Below are 25,481 nucleotides of genomic sequence, written 5' to 3'. Positions count from 1 at the left end.
TCAGACAAGAAGAGGGCAAAGTCACAGTCGACCAAGAACGCTACATAGAAACAATGACTGAGCGGTTTCAAATGGATTGAAGCAAACCCTCAAGAACTGCAGCTGATTTGAATTTGAAACTTCAGACAACACAGAACGGAGATGAAGAAGTGGACCAGAGGGTCTACAGAAGCTTGGTTGGATCACTTCTTTATCTCGCCAAACAGACGAGGTCAGACATCATGTTCACAGTCAGCATTCTGTCCAGGCACATGAACGCACCTACCAATCAACACTGGCTATGCGGAAAACAACTTCTGCCATATCTTCAAGGTTCAAAAGGTTTACAACTTACTTACACAAAAGAAGCTAGTTATGATTTAGTGGGGGAAAGTGATGCAGACTGGTCTGGAGATGTGAACGACAGAAAAATAACAACGGGCTTTTACTTCAAACTCAACGGACGTGGCACAGCACTCAGCTGGGGTGTCTAGAAGCAGGCCACAGTTGCTTTTTCTTCATCAGAAGCAGAATATCAGGGCATGGCAGCATCAGTTCAGGGAGCACTTTACCTGAAACAACTTCTAGAGGATTTTGGCATCCAACAGAAACGTCCAATAGCAATTGGAGAGGACAACCAAAGTTGTATAAGACTTTGTCAAAACCCATTCATGCACAAGAGGAGCAAGCACATCGAGACAAAGTTTCACTTCATTCGGGACAAGACGGAGGATGGGACTATTTCAATTCATTACGTTCCTACAGACAAAAGGGCAGCGGACATCTTCACAAAGTCCTTACGAAAGTGGAAACATTGAGAGCAGTTTTGATGGGAACAGATTCTACGCAATTAACTCAAGTCTGAGTGGGGTGTTAGGATTTTGATTCGAGCTGAAGACTTAAACTTAGTGTTATTAGAAAGTGTAACTTACCAAATTAATCTGACAGAGGTAAATTAGTTCAAGTCATCAATACTGATATAAATGAATCTTCAAGAAATGGTGCTGTGAACCAATACTCGGTTCAAACTGATGATTCTAGATAACTATTATTAGAGTTAGATCACTGCTTGTTCGCAAGATCAGAGGCAGAGGATCACACCTTCATCTTGGTTTGGGTTGACGACATCATAGTAGCATCAAGAAGTATGACAGTGATCTCCGATGTCAAGAAGGCACTAGAGGCAACATTTCACAGGGAAGACAGAAGGAGACTACACTGGTTTCTGGGCCTTAGAATCAGACAAGAAGAGGGCAAAGTCACAGTCGACCAAGAGCGCTACATAGAAACAGTGACTGAGCGGTTTCAAATGGATCAAAGCAAACCCTCAAGAACTCCAGCTGATTTGAATTTGAAACTTCAGACGACACAGAACGGAGATGAAGAAGTGGACCAGAGGATCTACAGAAGCTTGGTTGGATCACTTTTTTATCTGGCCAAACAGACGAGGCCATTAATCTGACAGAGGTAAATTAATTCAAGTCATCAATACTGATATAAATGAATCTTCAAGAAATGGTGCTGTGAACCAATACTCGGTTCAAACTGATGATTCTAGATAACTATTATTAGAGTTAGATTAATTGATGTAAAATCTTTCCAGCATGTATTAAATAATTATATCTCCGGAAGTGTGAATGAATTTTTAGAAAAGTGCAAATGCATTCCATTTATGGTTCCCTTTGCGACTGATTTGCAGAAGCAAACCATATTGGGTAACCCTTGCGACCCCCACTATAAATCATGGTGCTAAGATTAGTTTTGTATGTTGACTTTTTCACACTGTTAATGGGTATATATACAGCTGATTTTTGAGTCCTTTTTCATCCCCAAAATCAAATCACCATCTTGATCTAATAATCAGATCTCTCCTGTAAATCTCTAAATTCTACTGTAAAATATCATTCTTGTTATTCTCTCATTTTGAGAAATTAATTTTTTCTACTTAGTTAAAAACGCTTTCTATTCCGCTTGCGAAAACCCATAACCCAAAACAAGGTTTTAAGAAATATGTGTTGAGTTGATTCTTTTTTTTGCAGTTGGGCTATATTGTCGCGTTCTTTGATTGATTGAAACTAAGTGCGTTAATTGTAACAGTCTTCCTCCGATTAACCAGGAAACTATTGAGCCAATTTTTGCTCTATTTACTTCAATAAAGCAGATTTATCCAAATTTTGATACAGCAAATTTCTTCATTTAAATAGAGGTCAATTGAATAATGTTTATTTTCTGTTTCAGTGGGTCCATTAGGTGCCATAATATTTGGCACAGCCGCTGCTGGACTTGGTGGTGGCCCAGTCGACCCCTACTTGGACAATCAACTCAAAATGGTAATACACAGGAAATCTAGCCATGATGCAGGCCAAATTAGACGACGCGTTACAAGCAATGTACATGAAATAGAATAAAAGCCTAGTTAATCAATAAAAAGAACTAGAATTTGACAGTTCTAATAGCGGAACTACTCAAAAACTACTCATTACAAACAGAATTAATTACGAGCTATTTTTTTCAATAAAACGCTTTAGAAGAAACTAAACTACAGTAGAATTAGTTTTCATAAGTATTATACACTTTTTAAATACATAAAAATTGAATAAATATTTTAGGTAACAATGTAATTTTAGTTTTGGAGCATAATTGCTTTTTTAAGCCTAGTTTAAAGCAGCACCGTTTTAACTTAGAACAAGTGCGCAAATGTTCTTGAGCAATTATTGAGAAATCTGTAAATGTTGATAGAAGAGAGTTTTTTGTTGCACGGTTTTAGCTTGGAAAAGCGGGAAGTGCTTTCGAAGAAGTTGAGAAGATTCTGCAGCAGACAAAAGGCAGAGCAGTGGTCGAATTCGCAGCTGCTGCTTCTCGCAGACTTACAAGTACATGGATGCTACAGAAGAGCTATGGTACTACATTCACTTATGGCGCTAGAATGGCACAGCACCAACACAGCAGTTTTACCTGACTTGCTAACAACTTAACCATAGGTCAAAAGTGAAGATTAAATTTCTAAGTAACTAATGAATGCCTTTTTTGAACCACTCATGAAAAATATGGAAACAAAAAGGTGATGCAATATGAAATTGATTCTAAATATGTCTGCTCTGGCAAAAAAAAACAATAACCTGAAAAATATGGACACTATTAAGCGGTACAAAGAACGTCGAAAAGAACAAGTAAAGCTTAAATATCAACAAAGTGATTTACTAACTTTTCGCACAATAATTCTGAACTTAGCTTTTTTTTCCATCTAAAAACTAAACTTTCAGTCCTCTGAACACAGACTTCGTGTAGATGTCTAGGATTTCGGTTTGACGATAATTGTTCCGATCAAATTTAGTGGGGGAAGGAACTGTATAATCAAATGGGTTTTTTTTGTTCAGTCACTTTTGGCCGGATATATTCATCGTAGAGGGATGTGGGAGTTATCATAAGAAAGCCCGTCCACAATGCATAATTAAAAAGATTTTTCAGAGCTTCGTTTTTCCATAGAGTTATCGAGGTTTTAATTTTAAAGAACATTCGACTGATTTTCGTTGTTATTGTTCACGCTTTCGGTACTTTTGCGCAATTATTGCCCATTTGCCTAAAAATTGGTTGCAATTGTTAACGACAGTGTTGTTGGTTTTACCTCTAAGGATTGAAACTTATTGTTGAACTGTTTGAACTAATTTCTTAACTAAGAATTCTTAGCTAAAAATTACAAAGTTCAGATATTTTTCAAACAAAATGGAACGCAAGAAGATTCTTTAGTTCACTTTGTTTATTATTGCCAGATTACAAGATCTAAAAACAGCTGACACAATCTTTTTTAACCCCAAAGAGGGCTATTCTTCGTTGTTTTTTGAGAGCGTTCTTTAAAAAAAGGTCGCCTGCTTTTTGCTTACTTAACTCGATAATTATCCAAAAAGCATCATTTATTTTTAATATAACGACTTGTTTGCAAAAATTTTTACATCTTTAAATTGCCGAAATTGAAGTGTGCCTTATGCGCATGAATGAACAGCAAAAGCAACGCTAGTTTTCGTCTAATCCTTATTTATTTATAGTCGAAAAAAGTTTGGATTGTAACTAGTGGCCCAAATTTTTTCTTAATTTTTTTTTACCTTTTTAATTTAACTAGAGAACAGAAAAACTTGAATCTGGACTCACCAATGACTGGTCCAATTGGTGTTGTGAGGAGTTTCAACTAACTCTATAAGTTTTTTAGCGGAAAACTCCTAGTCGTTTCGACTTTAAAACCACTTGTTACAAAATAAAAAATTTTGATTTCTTAGCTCTGTCATTTTTTCTCCTCTTTTTGATCAATATGTTGCTTAACATCAGCCAAAACAAGTTGCATAATATTTCTAGTTAAGTAGAGTTTTTTTTTTGGAGAGTTTACTTTTTTTATGTTTTTTTTTGGCTTTGAAACAACAAAGTTCAATGTTTCAACACAAAAATTACAATTTTTGATTAATTTTACATCCTATAGGTTCCTTTTTTTCTTGTCACTTTATTGATAACTCACATATTACATCATTGGTGTTTAAAACGAAAGGACACGTGAACAGATCAAATTTTCAGTTGAGAGATTATGGATCTAGCTGCTTCTACGCTGTTTGCCGTGGATTTATGTAATGGATTCTCTCTTGTTTTTGCCTTCACTTGTCGTCCTTTTGTATTCGTATATAGATTTTGGGTTCTTACTGTTTTAGTGGATTTATAAGGATAAGTAAAAGTACCTTTTTCCTATTTGATTTGGTTGTTCAAATTTTTTACGACCTGAACTCAAATGTTTTAAAAAAAGACTTCTTCTTTAAGCATGCAGATTGCTGTTCTTTTGTGTAGCTGTTACCTGGATTTATCAATTATAGGTCACATATCGCTTTACTGATGTTGAGGGACAGCGGAATGGAATATAACTAAAGTTTTTAGTGAATTGCTTATTGTTCTAACGGCTTCGACACCGGTTTATTGCCAAATTTTAATCTGACTTTTGATTTTTGTGTTTCTAACGCTGTATTATGTTCTACAAAATTTAATAGTAATAACAGATCTCATTGTTTTTTGGGAAAAAAATAAACCTTGTTATTGATTTCAACTGATAGCTTTTGTTCTTTAAATTTGAAATTAATTGTTTTCAAAAACACAAATGAAAATTTCAATTTTGCCCCTTTGTTCTTTAATTTCTCTACTTGTTTCACAGTCTCCATATTCAGTGGTCACATATCGCAGTATTGGTGTTCAAAGCGCAAATCATTTGTTGCTGTTTTCCTTACAAAAATTGATTTTCGCTATGGAGTCTTCGGCGCCGTTTTCTCGCAATAGTTGAATGGATTTTGTTTTTCATTTTTATTTGTTCTCTTTTTATGCAGGCATATGACATATTCTGGATGCTGACTGGTTCAAATATCTTCATAAGGAAGTACCAATGAATACAAAGATGCTTAATGACTTCTGTCTGTACCTAATCGTTGTAATAGTTTGAAACTATTTGTTTTCAAAAAACGTACATGTATTAAATAACCTTGCTGATTTTGTTATTTTTCGCCTTTTTGTTACTACCGAGTCTTATTAACGATTGGTCTCAAGTTTTACAAAAAACCTACAAACGACTTTGTTGAATTTATTTTTTTCGACGCTATTCTAACTTTGTTATTAACTTCTTTTTTCAAAAAAAAGACATTGAGCTTTGAAAACAAACATTGTTTGCTATTGTAATTTGATGTTTTTAATAGCCGCCATCAGCTTCTCAGCCGGCTATTATAGCGCTCCTATTTTTTTTACTTCGTCGAACTTTTTTTCGCTTTAACAATTTGCCGCTTTTTTGACATTTTGCGTTAAATCTTTTTGACTTCTCTAAGCTAGTTTCTCTCTTCTCTCATTCTGCTAAAAGTGAATTTGAACATCAGTTGCTCAGCAATGCAATTCAAAATGAACAGAGTCATTATAAAAAAATTGAAGTAGGAAATAGAAGCGGGATCAACTCATAAAGCCCAAAAGCCAATTTTAGATGACCGCTATTTGAACGTCGTTCCTATAAGTCTTAGTTACCATCCCTTATGCTTATTGGTATTGATAGTAGCCCCTGTAGCCTGTCTCTAAGAAATAGAAATATGTTCAACTACGAAATGTCGTAAAAAAACGGACTTAAAAGATGTTTTTGTACAAAAATCTTTTTTTTCGATATCTATTCTTTCAATCCCAGTCATCTTTTCTTGTAGTCATAATGTTTCATCTTTTCTTGTAGTCTTTTTAATGGTGGGGCTCATTGGTTCTCTAATATGAATTTATTGATTTGATTAAGCGATTTGAGTTCGAGGCAGTTTTGTTACTCATACCTCTATTATTTTTGAACAATAATTGAGTTCTTGAAAGGTTTCTATCTCTTCATCGTTTGTTTGATAATCAGGCAAAATATAAATGAGCGGGGTCGGAACATTATGTGATAATGCAAATTACCGAGCCTTCTTTTCTGCTTTTGATGAAAGAAAAATTTGATGAATACGGCTCATAAAACCTATTTTGTAATAATGTTCTTTTAATTTGTGTGCATTTCCTTCTTCTAATTAAAAATGTTAAACAAACCTGCATTTTGCATCAAAATTTTCTTCAACAATAGTTTCAAAAAATCTGTGCACGTGGGCCAACTGATTAATTTTAAGTTCTATCTTACCTGCACAAAAAGGGGATCTAAAAATCGTGTGATGCAGCGAAAAATCTTTGATAACCAAATACTTGATAGTCAAAATCTTTTAAATAGCTTTTTCCTGTCATAAGTGGACCAATTTCGGAAAAACTTAATAGGCATTCAAGTTATCGGCCTTTAAAAAAATTACGAATTAAAATGCGAAACATAGCCAAGAAAATTGTAAAAGTGAACAAAGTGTTTGAGTTGCTTGAAAAAAGGAATATGCTTTCTTCAATAAATTGAACACCTTTTTGGACCTAATAAAGTGAACTTAATCATTGCAAATAAAGTGAACCTAATCATTGCAAAGGTTTAAAAAATGAAGTTAATTCTGTTTATTTTTTGCAAAAAGACTTACTTCTTGACCTTTTGCTGGTTTTTGCTTTTCTAAAAATAAGTTCAATCATGTGGACCCAATCGCAAATTGTTTTCAAGCAGAATAATTTTTTATCCCTTGAACATTGTACTGAGGACAAAATTCAAATCATACTATCCGCATCTTGGAATTTTTTACACTTTGCGCTCACTTTGAGGCCAGAAACAGTTGGTAATTGTGCATGTTGTGCTACTTTGACTAACATAACTTGTAACAATTAGTGAACAGAAAACTTTCAATATTTTTTACTCTGTGCAAGTGTAATGATTTTGGTTTAAATCAAAACACCAAAATGAAAGCAAAAATGGTGAACCAATAAAACACGCTCAATAAGTCACGGTGCTATAAGTTGTCAAAAATTATCACAGTGAATGCTGTTAGTGCTTATGAGTGGGTTATAGGCTGGGTATAGCGTTTAGTGGTAATAGTGTGTTGAAAAAGAACATCTTTTAAAAATTAGGAAGTCATAATTGAGCTATGGATTGTTTTTCTTTACCTGTTTCAACCACAAAAACAATTACTGTGACCACGAATCAGGGGGTCGCTTTGTGACTTTTGATTAAGTTCTTATTTTGTCCAATTTCATTCCAACTTCCTTTGAAATCATACAGTTGAAACAATTAGGGTTCAGGAGAGAGCACGGTTGTGTCTGAAAAGTGTAATTTGAGCTATATTTAAGCTCCTAATTTTTTTCAATTTAAAGAACTTGAATTGTATTGTGCCGCTGTCTTTTTCAAGATCTGTTCACATTATTTTTGAAGTAAAATTGAAATAATTGTTTTAGTCACACCGCAACAGGAAGTGTAGCAAAAGAGCAACTGTAGTTTTTCTGTTTACTCAAAGAAAATTTTTTGAATTGTGTCAATGTTTGTCTAGCTATGTTTCTTTGTTTCGTCGATCAAAAATTGGTTTCCCTTTACCTCATTTGGCCACTTTTTTTGACATTTAGCGTCTAATCATTTTGAACTCTCCGCGCTAACTTTATTGTTCGCTTCTTCTGGTCAAGGTGTTTTTAAATAGCAGTTGCTCAGCAAAGCAATCTAAAGTGAACAAAATCATTGTCAGCAAACGGATTAAAAATTAGATACGCTATAAACCCATAAAGCCCAATTTTACATACCCGCTACTTGAAGTTTGTTCTAATAAGTTTTATTAACCATCTCTAAATATTATTAGTTTTGACACAAGCTCCTGTCACATTTCATTATGAAACATGAGTATGTCTAACAGCGAAATGAAATTAAATTAGTTCGCACTTTAAAAATTTTTTCTTACATCAGTCAATTTTTTTGTTTCGAAAGCAGAGCAAGGCATGTTTGCACGTTTTTACAGCTATATCCTAAATAATTCAAAAAACACACCTCACCCTGTTTGTTGAGTTAATTGTTAAATTCAATGGCCACTTGTCGCATAAGGAGAAAAATTTTCGTTTCCTTAACCCCTACCCGTTATAATTTTTCATCGCTTTATGGATCATGGATCAAGGTTCTTCAAGTTGATGAGATCCAATCCAGCACTCATCATACCGGATTGGGCGGACCGGTTATCATAAATTGATCAGTCTGATTAACCCTATGCGACAAAAGTTGATCCGAACAGAGCTCAATTGGTCGCTCACCTCAGCCTTGGTGAACCTACTGGAAATGGGGGGGGGGGGGGGGGGGGGGGGATTAGTATAAACCGGGTCGAGGTTTTTGGGCAAATTTTTGCAAGAAATGCGGTGAATACGGTGAAAAAAATTAAACCACCGCGATTTACCGCATTCACCGCAAAAAGACGTAAGAAATACGCGGTGAAAATTTTGTTTTCAACATATTTCACGCATTTCTTACAAAAATTCACCGCCAAACCTCGACCCGGGAATTCATGAACCTTCGTCCTTCAATTAGATGCATTTAGGGGGAGGGGGGAGTTAGCATAATTCATTAATTTTCATTTAGATACATTGAACATGGCTAATAGAGGGGATGTGAAGATGTTCCGAGTGACAGTGTTCTCTGAGGCACTTTATGACAAAGAAAAGTGGGCTGCAATTGTAGTACAACTGAAACTACTCGCTGTCTGTGCATTCTTCATTGTATTCATCGCTATACTCATCAGGTGCAAAATTGATCCTTATTGATCCAATTTTGACAACCCTCCCCAATTTATAAAACCATATAGACCAATCTAAATTTTTACTAGTTATAACTATAGTAACCCTTTAGATTGGTCTATATGGGTTTATAAATGAGGAGGGTTGCCAAATTTGGTACCCGGGTTGCTCGTCATACAACTATCCTGGTTACCGTACAACGGCTTCGACTTATGAAAGGACCAAGCTCAACCAAAGTAGACAGTTACCCTCTTTACCTATGAAAAGACTTGAGCTCAACCTTAATAAACATCTGATTATTAATAGCCGCGAAGCGATAGCGGCTATTATTGGGGACATCGTGGCTTTTTTACAATCCAAGAATTGGATTGTATTGGTGCTCTGTCTTTTTTATAGCTGCGAAGCTGTAGGCTGAGCGTAGCTATATTGCGGTGCTCTTGGTTTTTTTGTTTCGTCGTCTGACGCTCTTTTTTCGTTTTACATTTGTTCACACCGCAAAGCTGAAAAAGTCAAATTTTCTGAATGACTTCTTCTTCTCACTAACGGCATTTGCGCGCGTGACGTCATTTCTCACTCGCTTTTGCGAAAGATTTTAGGTTATTTGCGTGATTCGATTTTGATCAAACATGACTTACCTCACTCAATAAAATGACTTTTGCACTTTAAAACTTAAGTTTAATTTGAATTTGTTTAAGGTCAAAGGAACTCCTATGTGCAGTAAAGGTCCCTAATAAGAGGCTTCTGTGGAATGAATTTTAACAAGCTGTATTAATTTATTGCTGAATGTTTTTAGCCTAGTTTTTTGAGCGGCGTCTTTTTTTTCAATTTAGATCTGTATCTGTTTCTATCTCTATTATATGGCACGCAGGTCTATTCTTTCGCAGCTATTCCGGCAATCTGCCGGCTATGTTTTTTATTTTTGTAAGATGTTTTCACACCTGTTTTCATGACTTTGAGCTTTCAAAACGGGATAAACAGATAAAACTCAGCGCGAATCAAGTTTCATTAGAGGCCCTTAGCCGCGTTTAGTAGTCTCTCAAGTACTCAGAGTGGTGAAGCTACTGGGAAGGCCGTAATTTGAGGTTAAAAGGTCATTTATTGGAGTTTTTGAGCCTAAAATAATGAAATTTTCAGCACTTTTTCGTCATTTTTTGGATTTTTTGTTAGACCAGTCTGAAATTGAGGTTTTATTAAAGTTGAGAAAGGTCCTTTGCAAGACGTAATTGCTTTTTACGGCCACTTTAAGAGCTATATCTATTGCTACTCCAAACATAAACACGGTAATTTTTACTAATTTTTTCAAATGGTTTGAAAATTTTTGTCATTTTTTGAGTTTTTTCAGACTTTGATGTCCAAAAACTTCCTCTGGGGTTTAATAATAGGTTATTGCATTGCTTCTAGTGGTAATGAAGTGGTTTTAAACATTTGAATTTTGCAAATTTTACCAATTTTTTTTTATCAAACTTGGTTTTTTTTCAAACTTTCTGACACTTATTGTCATTATTCAAGTTTTCCAGCCCCAGGGGACAAGAAACATCATCTAGGGTTTTCTAACTGTTAACTGAAAATATTTTTTGGCCATGGAATGGTATTCAACATTTTAAAAACTTTTACTAATTTTTTGATAAAGTTGCATTTTTTTAAAATTTTTGAAATTTTTTTTGAGTGGCCAGTGGCCAGGGAACCTCTTATAGGATTTGCTAGTATGTACTACATAGTTTCTAGGGGCAATAAAATAGTTTTCAATTTTTTAATACTGCAAATGTAAGGAATTTCTTAAATAAAGCTTGCAATTTAAATTTTTGGATTGTTTTCAAATTTGTCCATATTTTGTCATTCTCTGAGTTTAACTATCTTTACTGGCCAACGAAACTTTTTAGATGTTGTAGACGGTTTACAAAACAGAACTCCAGAGTAAAAAAATTTTTACTTTTTTATAGCCCTATTTTTGGAAATTTTCTTTAAACTTTCTCTTCTCAGTTTCTTGATGCATTTGTCATTTTTGTCCAGTTTATCTACTTTTAGTTGCAGTTTAGTTGCAGATTTTTGGATTTTTCGTTAGACCAGTCTGAAATTGAGGTTTTATTAAAGTTGAGAAAGGTCCTTTGCAAGACGTAATTGCTTTTTACGGCCACTTTAAGAGCTATATCTATTGCTACTCCAAACATTAACACGGTAATTTTTACTAATTTTTTCAAATTGTTTGAAAAATTTTGTCATTTTTTGAGTTGTTTCAGACTTTGATGTCCGAAAACTTCCTCTGGGGTTTAATAATAGGTTATTGCATAGCTTCTAGTGGTATTGAAGTGGTTTTAAACATTTGAACTTTGCAAATTTTTCCAATTTTTTTTATCAAACTTGGTTTTTTTTCAAACTTTCTGACACTTATTGTCATTATTCAAGTTTTCCAGCCCCAGGGGACAAGAAACATCATCTAGGGTTTTCTAACTGTTAACTGAAAATATTTTTTGGCCATGGAATGGTATTCAACATTTTAAAAACTTTTACTAACTTTTTGATAAAGTTGCATTTTTTTTAAATTTTTGAAATTTTTTTTGAGTGGCCAGTGGCCAGGGAACCTCTTATAGGATTTGCTAGTATGTACTACATAGTTTCTAGGGGCAATAAAATAGTTTTCAATTTTTTAATACTGCAAATGTAAGGAATTTCTTAAATAAAGCTTGCAATTTAAATTTTTGGATTGTTTTCAAATTTGTCCATATTTTGTCATTCTCTGAGTTTAACTATCTTTACTGGCCAACGAAACTTTTTAGATGTTGTAGACGGTTTACAAAACAGAACTCCAGAGTAAAAAAATTTTTACTTTTTTATAGCCCTATTTTTGGAAATTTTCTTTAAACTTTCTCTTCTCAGTTTCTTGATGCATTTGTCATTTTTGTCCAGTTCATCTACTTTTAGTTGCAGTTTAGTTGCAGATTTTTGGATTTTTTGTTAGACCAGTCTGCAATTGAGGTTTTATCAAAGTTGAGAAAGGTCCTTTGCAAGACGTAATTGCTTTTTACGGCCACTTTAAGAGCTATATCTATTGCTACTCCAAACATTAACACGGTAATTTTTACTAATTTTTTCAAATTGTTTGAAAATTTTTGTCATTTTTTGAGTTGTTTCAGACTTTGATGTCCAAAAACTTCCTCTGGGGTTTAATAATAGGTTATTGCATAGCTTCTAGTGGTATTGAAGTGGTTTTAAACATTTGAACTTTGCAAATTTTTCCAATTTTTTTTATCAAACTTGGTTTTTTTTCAAACTTTCTGACACTTATTGTCATTATTCAAGTTTTCCAGCCCCAGGGGACAAGAAACATCATCTAGGGTTTTCTAACTGTTAACTGAAAATATTTTTTGGCCATGGAATGGTATTCAACATTTTAAAAACTTTTACTAATTTTTTGATAAAGTTGCATTTTTTTTTAAATTTTTGAAATTTTTTTTGAATGGCCAGTGGCCAGGGAACCTCTTATAGGATTTGCTAGTATGTACTACATAGTTTCTAGGGGCAATAAAATAGTTTTCAATTTTTTAATATTGCAAATGTAAGGAATTTCTTAAATAAAGCTTGCAATTTAAATTTTTGGATTGTTTTCAAATTTTTCCATATTTTGTCATTCTCTGAGTTTAACTATCTTTACTGGCCAACGAAACTTTTTAGATGTTGTAGACAGTTTACAAAACAGAACTCCAGAGTAAAAAAAATTTTACTTTTTTATAGCCCTATTTTTTTGGAAATTTTCTTTAAACTTTCTCTTCTCAGTTTCTTGATGCATTTGTCATTTTTGTCCAGTTTATCTACTTTTAGTTGCAGTTTAGTTGCAGATTTTTGGATTTTTTGTTAGACCAGTCTGAAATTGAGGTTTTATTAAAGTTGAGAAAGGTCCTTTGCAAGACGTAATTGCTTTTTACGGCCACTTTAAGAGCTATATCTATTGCTACTCCAAACATTAACACGGTAATTTTTACTAATTTTTTCAAATTGTTTGAAAGTTTTTGTCATTTTTTGAGTTGTTTCAGACTTTTATGTCCAAAAACTTCCTCTAGGGTTTAATAATAGGTTATTGCATAGCTTCTAGTGGTATTGAAGTGGTTTTAAACATTTGAACTTTGCAAATTTTACCAATTTTTTTTTATCAAACTTGGTTTTTTTTCAAACTTTCTGACACTTATTGTCATTATTCAAGTTTTCCAGCCCCAGGGGACAAGAAACATCATCTAGGGTTTTCTAACTGTTAACTGAAAATATTTTTTGGCCATTGAATGGTATTCAACATTTTAAAAACTTTTACTAATTTTTTGATAAAGTTGCATTTTTTTTAAATTTTTGAAAATTTTTTTGAGTGGCCAGTGGCCAGGGAACCTCTTATAGGATTTGCTAGTATGTACTACAAAGTTTCTAGGGGCAATAAAATAGTTTTCAATTTTTTAATATTGCAAATGTAAGGAATTTCTTAAATAAAGCTTGCAATTTAAATTTTTGGATTGTTTTCAAATTTTTCCATATTTTGTCATTCTCTGTGTTTAACTATCTTTACTGGCCAACGAAACTTTTTAGATGTTGTAGACGGTTTACAAAACAGAACTCCAGAGTAAAAAAAAATTTTACTTTTTTATAGCCCTATTTTTGGAAATTTTCTTTAAACTTTCTCTTCTCAGTTTCTTGATGCATTTGTCATTTTGTCCAGTTCATCTACTTTTAGTTGCAGTTTAGTTGCAGATTTTTGGATTTTTTGTTAGACCAGTCTGCAATTGAGGTTTTATTAAAGTTGAGAAAGGTCCTTTGCAAGACGTAATTGCTTTTTACGGCAACTTTAAGAGCTATATCTATTGCTACTCCAAACATTAACACGGTAATTTTTACTAATTTTTTCAAATTGTTTGAAAATTTTTGTCATTTTTTGAGTTGTTTCAGACTTTGATGTCCAAAAACTTCCTCTGGGGTTTAATAATAGGTTATTGCATAGCTTCTAGTGGTATTGAAGTGGTTTTAAACATTTGAACTTTGCAAATTTTACCAATTTTTTTTTATCAAACTTGGTTTTTTTTCAAACTTTCTGACACTTATTGTCATTATTCAAGTTTTCCAGCCCCAAGGGACAAGAAACATCATCTAGGGTTTTCTAACTGTTAACTGAAAATATTTTTTGGCCATTGAATGGTATTCAACATTTTAAAAACTTTTACTAATTTTTTGATAAAGTTGCATTTTTTTTAAATTTTTGAAAATTTTTTTGAGTGGCCAGTGGCCAGGGAACCTCTTATAGGATTTGCTAGTATGTACTACAAAGTTTCTAGGGGCAATAAAATAGTTTTCAATTTTTTAATATTGCAAATGTAAGGAATTTCTTAAATAAAGCTTGCAATTTAAATTTTCGGATTGTTTTCAAATTTTTCCATATTTTGTCATTCTCTGTGTTTAACTATCTTTACTGGCCAACGAAACTTTGTAGATGTTGTAGACGGTTTACAAAACAGAACTCCAGAGTAAAAAAAAATTTTACTTTTTTATAGCCCTATTTTTGGAAATTTTCTTTAAACTTTCTCTTCTCAGTTTCTTGATGCATTTGTCATTTTTGTCCAGTTCATCTACTTTTAGTTGCAGTTTAGTTGCAGATTTTTGGATTTTTTGTTAGACCAGTCTGCAATTGAGGTTTTATTAAAGTTGAGAAAGGTCCTTTGCAAGACGTAATTGCTTTTTACGGCAACTTTAAGAGCTATATCTATTGCTACTCCAAACATTAACACGGTAATTTTTACTAATTTTTTCAAATTGTTTGAAAATTTTTGTCATTTTTTGAGTTGTTTCAGACTTTGATGTCCAAAAACTTCCTCTGGGGTTTAATAATAGGTTATTGCATAGCTTCTAGTGGTATTGAAGTGGTTTTAAACATTTGAACTTTGCAAATTTTACCAATTTTTTTTTATCAAACTTGGTTTTTTTTCAAACGTTCTGACACTTATTGTCATTATTCAAGTTTTCCAGCCCCAAGGGACAAGAAAAATCATCTAGGGTTCTCTAACTGTTAACTGAAAATATTTTTTGGCCATGGAATGGTATTCAACATTTTAAAAACTTTTACTAATTTTTTGATAAAGTTGCATTTTTTTTAAATTTTTGAAATTTTTTTTGAGTGGCCAGTGGCCAGGGAACCTCTTATAGGATTTGCTAGTATGTACTACATAGTTTCTAGGGGCAATAAAATAGTTTTCAATTTTTTAATATTGCAAATGTAAGGAATTTCTTAAATAAAGCTTGCAATTTAAATTTTTGGATTGTTTTCAAATTTTTCCATATTTTGTCATTCTCTGAGTTTAACTATCTTTACTGGCCAACGAAACTTTTTAGATGTTGTAGACGGTTTACAAAACAGAACTCCAGAGTAAGAAAAATTTTACTTTTTCTTAGCCCTATTTTTGGAAATTTTCTTTAAATTTTCTCTTCTCAGTTTCTTGATGCATTTGTCATTTTTGTCCAGTTTATCTACTTTTAGTTGCAGTTTTTTGCGTGCGATAATGAGTATTTTAAATTGAGTCATATATGGGCTTCAGTTGAAAAGCTTCAAGGGTTTTAGCAATGATCGTTTTTTGTTAAGTTTGTTTCTTTTAGTTTCTCAACTTTTGAGATTTTGTCTTGTTGGCTGGGATTGTTCAATTGATCTGCTGGTCAGGTTCATTAGGTCTGTCTTCAATTCAATTACTTGGATTGTATTTCAGGACTTGTCCTGCTATGTTTTTTTAATTCGTCGTCTCCATCGATGATTCTTACGACCTGACTTCTTGGAAATGACTTCTTGGAATTGACTTCAGTGACTTCTATTCCTTTGCAATTAAAATTTGTGTACGTGACGTCATTTCTGCTTTTAGGTCAATTGCGTGACTTACCTCACTCGAAAAAAAATGACTTCTGAACTCACTTACGAAACTTCAAATTTTATGAACATTTTAATTAAAAATCAATAGTGTGCATCTAAGTAGTTGCAAACTTATATGCCCTAATTCTTGAATATTAGTCTTGAGTTTTTGATTTCGAATATCAATTTTGAAAAAGCTCTCCTTATAGACTTATGTGTCATAAAATTGACAGTCCGAATGTAACCTAAAAAGTCTAGTGGTCTATTAAAGGACTCCTGGTCGATCTGTCTATCTTATTTCTTTAGTTGTTTCAACTCATGGAAGGCCACAAGCGTCTATCGCGGCTATTTTCCGGCAATCTACCGGCTATGTTTTGAAACACTAGCTCGACCTATCATTGTGACGCTGGACTTCAGCTTGACCCATAATCCATAATTCTCATGCTTTACTGCATCTTTGACTTTATCTCACTAGACTTTATCTTGAACAATTATTTTTTCGCTGGAGTTGTCTTGGTGCAAAAAGTTGTCTTGGTCAAGAAAGCCGATAGGCAACCAAAGACAGGTCAAGTAGGGTCAAGTTTTTGAAAGAGAGTTCAAGTAAGCCGCAAGGACATAAGAGATAGCGTCATTATAATTTGTCCCTGGCGGGCTGGTGGGCGAGCTTCACCCCAATGAAGCAATGCCCGCGTTTTTTTACGTTTGCACGAAAATAAATTATAAATTGAAAAACAATGGGTTGCCTAGATTGTAACTTTTAACGATGTATTGTATCTAAAAGATTTAATGAATGAAATTTTAAAATTTACGTAACAATCAGCTTGCTTGTTTTTCGTGTTTTTCCACTTATTCTTTCTCTGCATTCACCAGTTGCCACAGCTTTTCAGACTATAAGTCGCAGAAGATATATTTGTGGCTTCTGCATTCACTTTGTAAGGAAGCTTGATTAGTTTTTGGTTTGTAGGTGTGTCGTTTTTCTTGACCTTTTCATTTTAAAATATTCGGCTGATAATAAAATATTGATCGATTTGACTTATCCGCTAAAAACACTATCAACTGGTAAAACTGGAGGGCAATAAAATGCTGAGCAGCACCCTTGGGCTAAGCTATAAAAGTACAGTTCAGCGAAGCTTCTTAGGGACAAGTCAGGACAAGTGAGGAGACAAAAGTTCATGTTGGCTCACTTTCGTCTTCTGAATTTCTGCTAGGCTCAACAATGAGGGGACTCTATCGCCAACAAGATCGATTAAACAAAATAAACGAAACGTTTTCAATTGGTGAAGCAAGCACTACTTTGTTACTCTGCTATTTCCCCTCTTCCACTCTTCTACGCTGTTGCAAACTAGATTGCCTTGAAATAAGTTAATTCACAATGAGACCCGTAATATCAATTGGTTATATGGATGACAAAAGTAAGAAAATTACCACTTGCGTAACAATGGAAAAAACAGTATCCCACCTGGTCTTGCAATTGCAAACTTCGAAAGTTCAGTCTCCTTAAACTCTTAAAGTTTCTTGCTCTCAAATAAGCTCCCAAAGTTTAGTCCCACTAAACCAGCTGCTCCCTCTCTCGCTTGTGCAAATTCTCTCCTGTCTCCAAAATTCACCTGTGTCAGAAATTCTGCACTCTGTATGTGTGTTACTTCAAATTATACTAAACGAACACGCTCTTATCTTAAGCAAACAAACTTTGCTACTTACTTTCAAAATCTTTCTTGTTCCGTAGAAGGATTATATTTACTGAAATCAAATCATTGCAAAACAATGTTCTGTCACTCAACTGCTACTAACCATTTTTCAAATTTCAACTTAACTTATGTAAACGACCTTTTGACTCCTATGTAAACAAACCCACTCCACTTTGTCACACATATGCACATGTCAATTACATTACCATTTACTTAGTAAACGTTGAAAGTTGCTTAAGAAAACTCTTATCACTCCATATCCCCTATCAAACTAACTAGCTGCAATCAATGCCTGTCAAAAACCAGTTGTTGAATAAACAACTATGCTCAACACTAAGACCAAGAACATTTGCTATTCTCAATTTTAAAACCATATCATGCAATTCCTTGTAATTATACATGACAGAACGACAAATTTGCTATAATCCTAACTTTTGAACTCTAAGGGTCATCCAGTGGTCACACCTTCAAAATGAGGGGACAAGATAACTATTGTATCGGAAATCCGATACACAGGTCACCTGCCCACCAAAATTCATGACTTAACTCATAACAGGGCACAAGCAGTGCAAGCGAACAAGTCTCGTGGGTGTTCCGCAAGAAATAAAAATTCAAAAGGTAAAGTCTCGTGTTCTAGTTGTCAAAATCACTTCGCGTAACAATATTTAGAATTTGTAGGGTAGCAAAAATTATGCATGCCAAAAATTATTGTACTACCATTATCCGTTGGGAGTCGTTTCCGTTTTGAATTTTTAAAAGAGTCGTGAGCGCCAAAATTCGCAGTTCCAGTTTGTCGAAATTGACCGGGTCGGCTATTTCTGTCACTTACTGTCTCTGGTTATCATAATTTTTTTATTTCAAAGTCATTCAGCCTGTCAAAATGGCCAATTTTGGGTTATCGACACTCGAGCATCCCAAAGGAAAAAATTTCCGGTCACAACCGAACGAAAAGAATAGCACCGCTAGAAAGCCCTTGGAAAGTTACACTTACCCTCCAAAAATCATAAGGCTGTTACCTATACTCCACGAGCAAATAAATTTTTACGTTCCGAGCACCGGTGTGCGGTAGTTACGTGGGGGTTAACGAAGGGTCAAATTTGACGTTAATATTGGTTGTCCGCGTCGCAATTATTCTATCTACAAATTTTCAGATCAATCCGACTTCAACTTTAGAGAAAATTTTATTCTAAAATAAGTACCAACTATCTATGAGCAAAAATAGCCTATTTAAAGTGGAAACCCCAGAAAATTATTTTAGTTCTTCCCCGTGATCATAACTTGCTCTGGATTTGCGACCCATTGCAACTGTTCAACAAACTCATATCGTGTTTAAGCAGTAATTTTCCTATTCAAAATATCAAAAACCTTCAAATCACGCTCCTTCTGGTGTTAATAACTCTGGGGTAGACGTTCTGATGGGCCGGTAAGGTATACCAGCTCGAGAGGACCTTTGGATGTACACGTCATTAAAATTTGGTTGAAGTCCCGTTAATATAACTACGCACGGGGGGAGTGATCGGTACCGCCCTTTAATTTTATAAAGTGACTAAATTGTTTCTCTCTGCTGAAACTAAATTCCTTCTGTTCAAATCCAAATTCAATTTTTTTTCAAAATATCTACTTTACTTCAAAGTTTGCTCTCTAATGGATATGGGCTTTGGCCTGATGCACAAATGACACTTTGCTAAGTTACCAATATAATTTGACAGCTCAATAAGCTTTTGTTAAATATTTTGTTTGTTTAAGATATATCACTCAATTACTCTCAGTGGCGCCTTCTGAGCAATAATTCTTTTGTAACAGAAAAACTAACTATGTTAACATTAATAATCTACTTAAATTATCTAACTTAACCGCTCTCTCCCGTGTCATTTATAACAAATTTTTATGAGTTCTACACCCACCCTCACTTTTAGCTCTACATTTTATCATCTGCTACCGCCCAATTTGCCTTGCTTTGTAATCTGAAATTAACCACTAGCAAAATCAAACGCTCGCTGGCCTTTCGATAGCAATTTGTCCAAAGTTATTTGTTTATGCATTTTACGTGACAAGCCTGAAAGAATATTTGAAGTCGGCTTTTAACTTGTCTCGATAAATACTTTTTATCGGATTTAGGTAGCAATATCATTCGTTTAAACATGAAAAGTGTTTCTCTTGTCTGATGAAGCAATCGTTGTTCCACTTCCAGAACAAGCTTTACTACCTATGAAATAAAAATTTGTCCCAGATGAGTAATTTTTACGGTTCATGAAAAGAAAAAAACTCGACACAAATTTTTGCATTCGATTCACAAAAAGACTTAATTTATTTTCATTAAGGTGAAGGATCAGTCGAAGTAACGTTAGAATTGCGTTGAATAGACGGGAGAAAATGTTTTTTCACCGCAAAGCGCTCGTATCTTTTAATTCGATGAAATCTGTTTATTTTTATAAGATTTACGGTTTTTAGCGGTGAAATTTTCTTTTTACCGATTTCACATGAAATCTTTTCACCAACAAATACTGTCGTACATGGCTTTAGACCTCTGACCTCTTGGTCAACCACTTGTTCTCCCACTGCGCCACCTGTCACTTGCGCGGATTTTAAATTTTTATCTTTAGCGTTCAAAATAAATATTTCACCGCTACCAACAGGAAATGACGTAAATGAAATTTTCACGGCCGAAAACCGCAAATCTTCCAAAAATTCACTGAAAAAAAATAAAAATTTTTTGCCGGTGAATTCACGTAAGATGTGCGGTTTTGTCCGTGACCTTTTTTTCTTTTCACCGCATTTATCGCTAAAAACCGCATTTCTCTCAACCGTTCACCGCATTCTCTGGAATTGTTACATTTTTTGCGAGTTCTATCATGGACACCTCGACCCTGGTTTTGGAAGGTCTCGAATACCGCCCCTACCCCCGAGCTTTTCAAATCTTGTTTTGCTTGTTTATAGTTTGAATCTGCACAACTGGCCTCTGTCTCGTGGCATTATGGCATTCCTGGGTACTATCATGGCTCTGTTGGCTATCATGCTCGGGTTCTCAATTGGACTCCTCTGTGGTCTCAAACTGACCATCCTAGCTCTCTTCATACCATTTCTGGTCATTGGTAATAATTATCTGTTCAAAAAACGAATCTCTATTTGAGTTAAAGCACCTATTTAAAAAACTAGGCTAAGTTTAAGACTTTTTTAAAAGAAAGTGGCAAGAACGATACCACGATTTATCATTTGTTGTCAAACGGAGTTTGAAGCATGTATTGTGTTGTACTTATACGTGTAACTTTTTCCGACTCGAAAGAGAGTAATATAGTATATTCTACAGGTTTTTAAAAGCTAAAACACTCTCCACCTATCTAATGATATAATGATATACCACCAATTGCCCCCCCCCCCCTACTTGGTGGAGAGTATTTTAGTTTAAAAAAAGCGGTCGGGTTTAGTAATGGCTGTTTGGATGGCAGCTAGAAATATCAAATCTGAAGCTATAACTACTTTGATTGCTGAAGAATTTGATATTCAAAAGAGAAACCACGGGGAGAAGTTAGTTTCTCTCTCTCTCTCTGTGTGTGTGTGGGGGGGGGACTCATAGCAGCCAATTTTTTTTTTACTATTTTACTATTTACTATTTTACTATTTTTACATCCAACTTTCTTAGGGCCAATTTTTGTTGTCTGAAGATATTAAATGAAGCCTTGTGATAATGAGATACAGATAACTGTAGATTATGGCACAGACTTCAACGGTACAGTTTTTGCTATGAGACTCCTGTGTAAAAATGAGTTCTTACGAGTGTGAGAGACTTTTTTCAGCTGTTGGAATAGACTCTTCGTTTGTGGTAGTGAACAGTTGGCTGCATGTGATAGAGGACGAGGGAAGGGAGATATACGATGTACCCACTCTCATGGGAAAGACTCTAGAAGGTACTACTCGACTGGCCTTCCCTTTATCCCTGAACTGCACCATTATGTTTTATATTTTCACAATAAAAATGAAAGAAAATTTGATTTTAATTGCTCTCAAAAAATGTGTAATGAAAATTAACATGCGATTCACTGCTAAGGAGACCTAATTCATTTTGTGAAGTGTAATTTCCCAGTCCCTACCCCCCCTGCTACAGAATTCAGCGGTTTTTGTTAAAAAAAGACGATTTACAGGTGGATGTGATACCTTTTCCCCTATCCCTTTCCACTTTTTGCCCCAAAGTTTGAGTTTACACTGCAGTAATGGGTGCCTGAAAAATTTTCTTGCACACGTTAAAATTTTGAAATAATGTGCAGGCAACTTCATTTCTCAACAACTAATGCAAGCAACTTTTTTCTTTGCACGCAACTTAAATTTTCTACAAATGCGTAATTATTGAAAAAAAAAACGTCCGGCAAAATTGAAGTTTGAACAGAAACAAAGAGCATTAAAAATAAGCTAGTGGGCTTAGAGAATAATTTTTTAATAGCCCTCCTAATTTTTTTTACTTCGTCGAATAAAAATTTTTCGCTTTATCTCATTTTGCCGCCTTTTCGACATTTTGCGTGAAATCTTTTTGACTTCTCTAGGCTAGTTTCACTCTTCTCTCATTCTGTTAAAAGTGTGGTTAGACAGCAGTTGCTCAGAAAAGCAATTAAAAAAGCAGAGTTAGTATCAACAAACGAAATCAGAGATAGAAACGGTATAAGCCCATAAAGCCCAATCTTAGATGCCCGTTACTCGAATTTTGTTCTTAGTTACCATATCTAATGCTCATTGGTATTGATACTACTCCCTGTGTGGTCTTAATTTTAAAAATGAGATGGTTCAGCTCTGAAAGGATATAAGAAAGTGCGCACTTTAAAATTGCTTGACCAAAATTATTTTTCGCTTTTTTCAATCTCAATCTTGGTTATGGGAATCAACGGCGGCTATTTTCCGGCAATCTGCCAGGTATGTTTGGATTTGACCCCCACTCCGATTTTAGAAATTTTGGTGTGTGCACAAATCCCCCGCATTTATTTTCATTTTACCTAAGCAAACAAAGCCCCAAAAGAGAGAAAAATTAGAGTTCTTCAAAATTTTATTTTCTTCCACGCAAAAATAACCGAGCAGAGATGCAAAAAACTGCTGGCAGAAATAACAGAATACAATATCAAAACAGTATTTTTTGATTAAAAAAAACAATTTTACGTTACACCATTATTTCACCTCAACCTCAGCTTTTCACTCAACCTGTTCATTTATTATAGCCACAAAATTATGAATTGAGATTATATTTATTGCGGCAAAAATAATTCCCGAGTCCAAAGCAAAAAGTTGATCTTGCAAAATTTTGCAAGGCTCTTTATAAACAACATATCGCCTTGCAAGATTACTTTTGGTGTTGACTAGGGATAATATTCGAAGAAGAATGAAACAAACATATAAGACTGAAGTCAGAGGAGTAAGTAAAACTCTAAAAATTGTTGCCGTGAAGTTTTTGGTGCTTCTGAGTAAAGTAATTGTGACGTGTAAGTTTCATCATATCTAGAAATGATTTCTCTCCATTTTGTCTACAATTTGATGGTTTGCTGTTTTACAGTTTATCATTTTACAGCGGCCTTTTTTTGCAAATTTTTGAGGTTTATGCTCCAATTCATTCATGCTCCCATTCAATATTCCTATATTTTCGAGGAAATTTGAACTAAATAGGTTTAGTTTCACTTTTTCCACGCACGACTACAACTCTAATCTGAAAATCTGAATCGTGAAAAACCCAGCCAAGAACCTAGTATGAACACCCGATTTTTTAGAAATTTGTCACGTAAAGAGATTTTTTTTTACGATTTTGAAGTTCATTGGGAAGACGATGAGGTAAAAATTTGAGTAAGTTTTTGTTGACAAATTTGGGAATATTGAAGTGGAGCATGAATGGATTCGAGCACAAATTTCAAAAAATTGCGAAAAATGGCCGCTGTAAAAAGATAAAAAGTAAAACAGTAAGCCAGAAAATAGCAGACCAAATGGAAAGAAATCAGTACTAGATATGATGAAAATTACACGTCAAAAAAACATTCATCAGAAGCACTTGATAACTGTTCACGACAACAATTCTCCGAGTTTTACTTACTCCTCTAACTTCAGTCTTTTATGTTTGTTTCATTCTTCTTCGAATATTATCCCTATTCGACATCAAAAGTAAGCTTGTAAGGCGATATTTCATTTATAAAGAACCTTGCAAAATATTGCAAGATCAATTTTTTGCTTTGGACTCCGGAATTATGTGTGCCGCGATAAAACTAATCTCAATTCATAAATTAATGGCCATAATAAGAGAACGGGTTTAGCGAAATGCCAAGGGTTGTAGCATTTCTCTCAACCCGTCCATTTATTATAGCCACAAAAATATGAATTGAGATTATTTTTATCGCGGCATAAACAATTCCCGAGTCCAAAGTAAAAAGTTGATCTTGTAAAACTTTGCAAGGTTCTTTATGAACGACATATCGCCTTGCAAGATTACTTTTGATGTCGACTAGGAATAATGTTCGAAGAAGAAGGAAACAAACTTATAAGACTGAAGTTAGAGGAGTAAATAAAATTCGGAAAATTGTTGCCGTGGAGAGTTTTTAGTGCTTCTGAGTAAAATTATTTGGACATGTAACTTTCATCATATCTAGTACTGATTTTTTTTGCTATTTTATGGTTTGTTGTTTTACAGTTTATCATTTTACAGCGGCGATTTTTTGCAAGTTTTTGAAGTTTATGCTCCATATCAATCATGCTCCTATCAATATTCCTGAATTTGTCAACAAAAACTCACTCAATTTTTTTACGTCGTCGTCTCAACCAATGAGCTTCAAAATTTTTTAGAAAAATGTTTTCACGTGGCTAATTTCTAAAAAAAAGTTGGGTATTCATACTCAGTTCTTGTCTGGGTTTTCACGATTCAGATTTTCAGATTAGAGTTGTAGTTGTGTGTGGAAAAAGTGAAACTAAACTAATTTAGTTCAAATTTGCTTGATGAAAGGTTATATGTGCCCTCACTTTTCACAGTATGGTTTTGTAAAAACGTGAGAGAATCTTTCGTCACCCGTTTCCACGCCATAAGTCACTGGTTTCCATACTATAAGTAGCTCATTTCCCCTTCACTCATTCTCTATTTAACATCATCTAGCTATCAAAATGAAAGAAAGCCTAATTGGTGATACTATCAGAATTTACTCTCTCGATGCTTTTAGCGGATTAAGAACAAAATAAGTCACTTTACAATTAGTCATAGCACTGTTTACAAGAATAATTGCATTTTTTATTTTGGTGTTGACTGATTACAACAAAAGTTCGGCAATAAAGTGTTCTGTGCTCAATATGGTGGATATTTATCTGTGAACACGCGTAACAAATGTCAGCCCCCATGATATAGGTACCTTATTTCCACGTTAAATTCCGTCTTATAAATTCCGTCTTCATAAATAAATGAGAATCATAAAAATGGGGACACGTTTTGATCACTCGTTTCCACAAAGTGTATTGAGAATTGTTTTTACAGACCATTGGCCACTTAATGGACGTAAGATAAATAATGATTGACGTGTTTAATGACAAATCTAGTCGTATTTACATTTGCTGCATGTGTGTATGTGTGTTTAAGGTTGTTTCCTAAGTGTGAGTTTGTCCGATTTCACATCAATTGTGTCTTTCATTGTGGGTGTGTTCTCTCCCTTCGCTGCTGTCAACTTATGCTCTGCATTTCTAGGTAGGCCAACATTTTAATTACCAACATAAATTCGCGCGTTTACCGATCTTAGAAGGCCTCAATTCAGTTGATTGAAAACGGGATGTCAGTCAATCCTTTTCCGGAAAATAAAGACGGGTGAGCAACATTG

General features: G+C 34.2%; 1 protein-coding gene across 5 annotated transcripts in view; it reads left to right on the top strand.

Moving 5' to 3' along the window:
• Positions 1-25,481, top strand: part of LOC142338672 (patched-related protein 18-like) — a 108,885-nt gene that overhangs the window by 25,510 nt on the left and 57,894 nt on the right. For all 5 annotated transcript variants that reach the window (XR_012758997.1, XM_075388536.1, XM_075388537.1 and 2 more), the window contains exons 7-12: positions 2,218-2,309; positions 2,747-2,879; positions 8,963-9,122; positions 20,605-20,759; positions 21,462-21,572; positions 25,247-25,351. Coding sequence is in view for 4 of the 5 variants with exons in the window: in XM_075388536.1 (XP_075244651.1) it covers positions 2,218-2,309; positions 2,747-2,879; positions 8,963-9,122; positions 20,605-20,759; positions 21,462-21,572; positions 25,247-25,351 (756 nt within the window). In the remaining variant the exon portion in view is untranslated. The remainder of the gene's footprint in view (positions 1-2,217; positions 2,310-2,746; positions 2,880-8,962; positions 9,123-20,604; positions 20,760-21,461; positions 21,573-25,246; positions 25,352-25,481) is intronic.

The sequence above is a fragment of the Convolutriloba macropyga genome, chromosome 4, assembly GCF_964194025.1.
Source record: "Convolutriloba macropyga chromosome 4, txConMacr16.3, whole genome shotgun sequence".
Lineage (NCBI taxonomy): Eukaryota > Metazoa > Xenacoelomorpha > Acoela > Convolutidae > Convolutriloba > Convolutriloba macropyga.
Note: the sequence above shows the minus strand (reverse complement) of the source record. Positions and strands in the feature narration are given on the sequence as shown.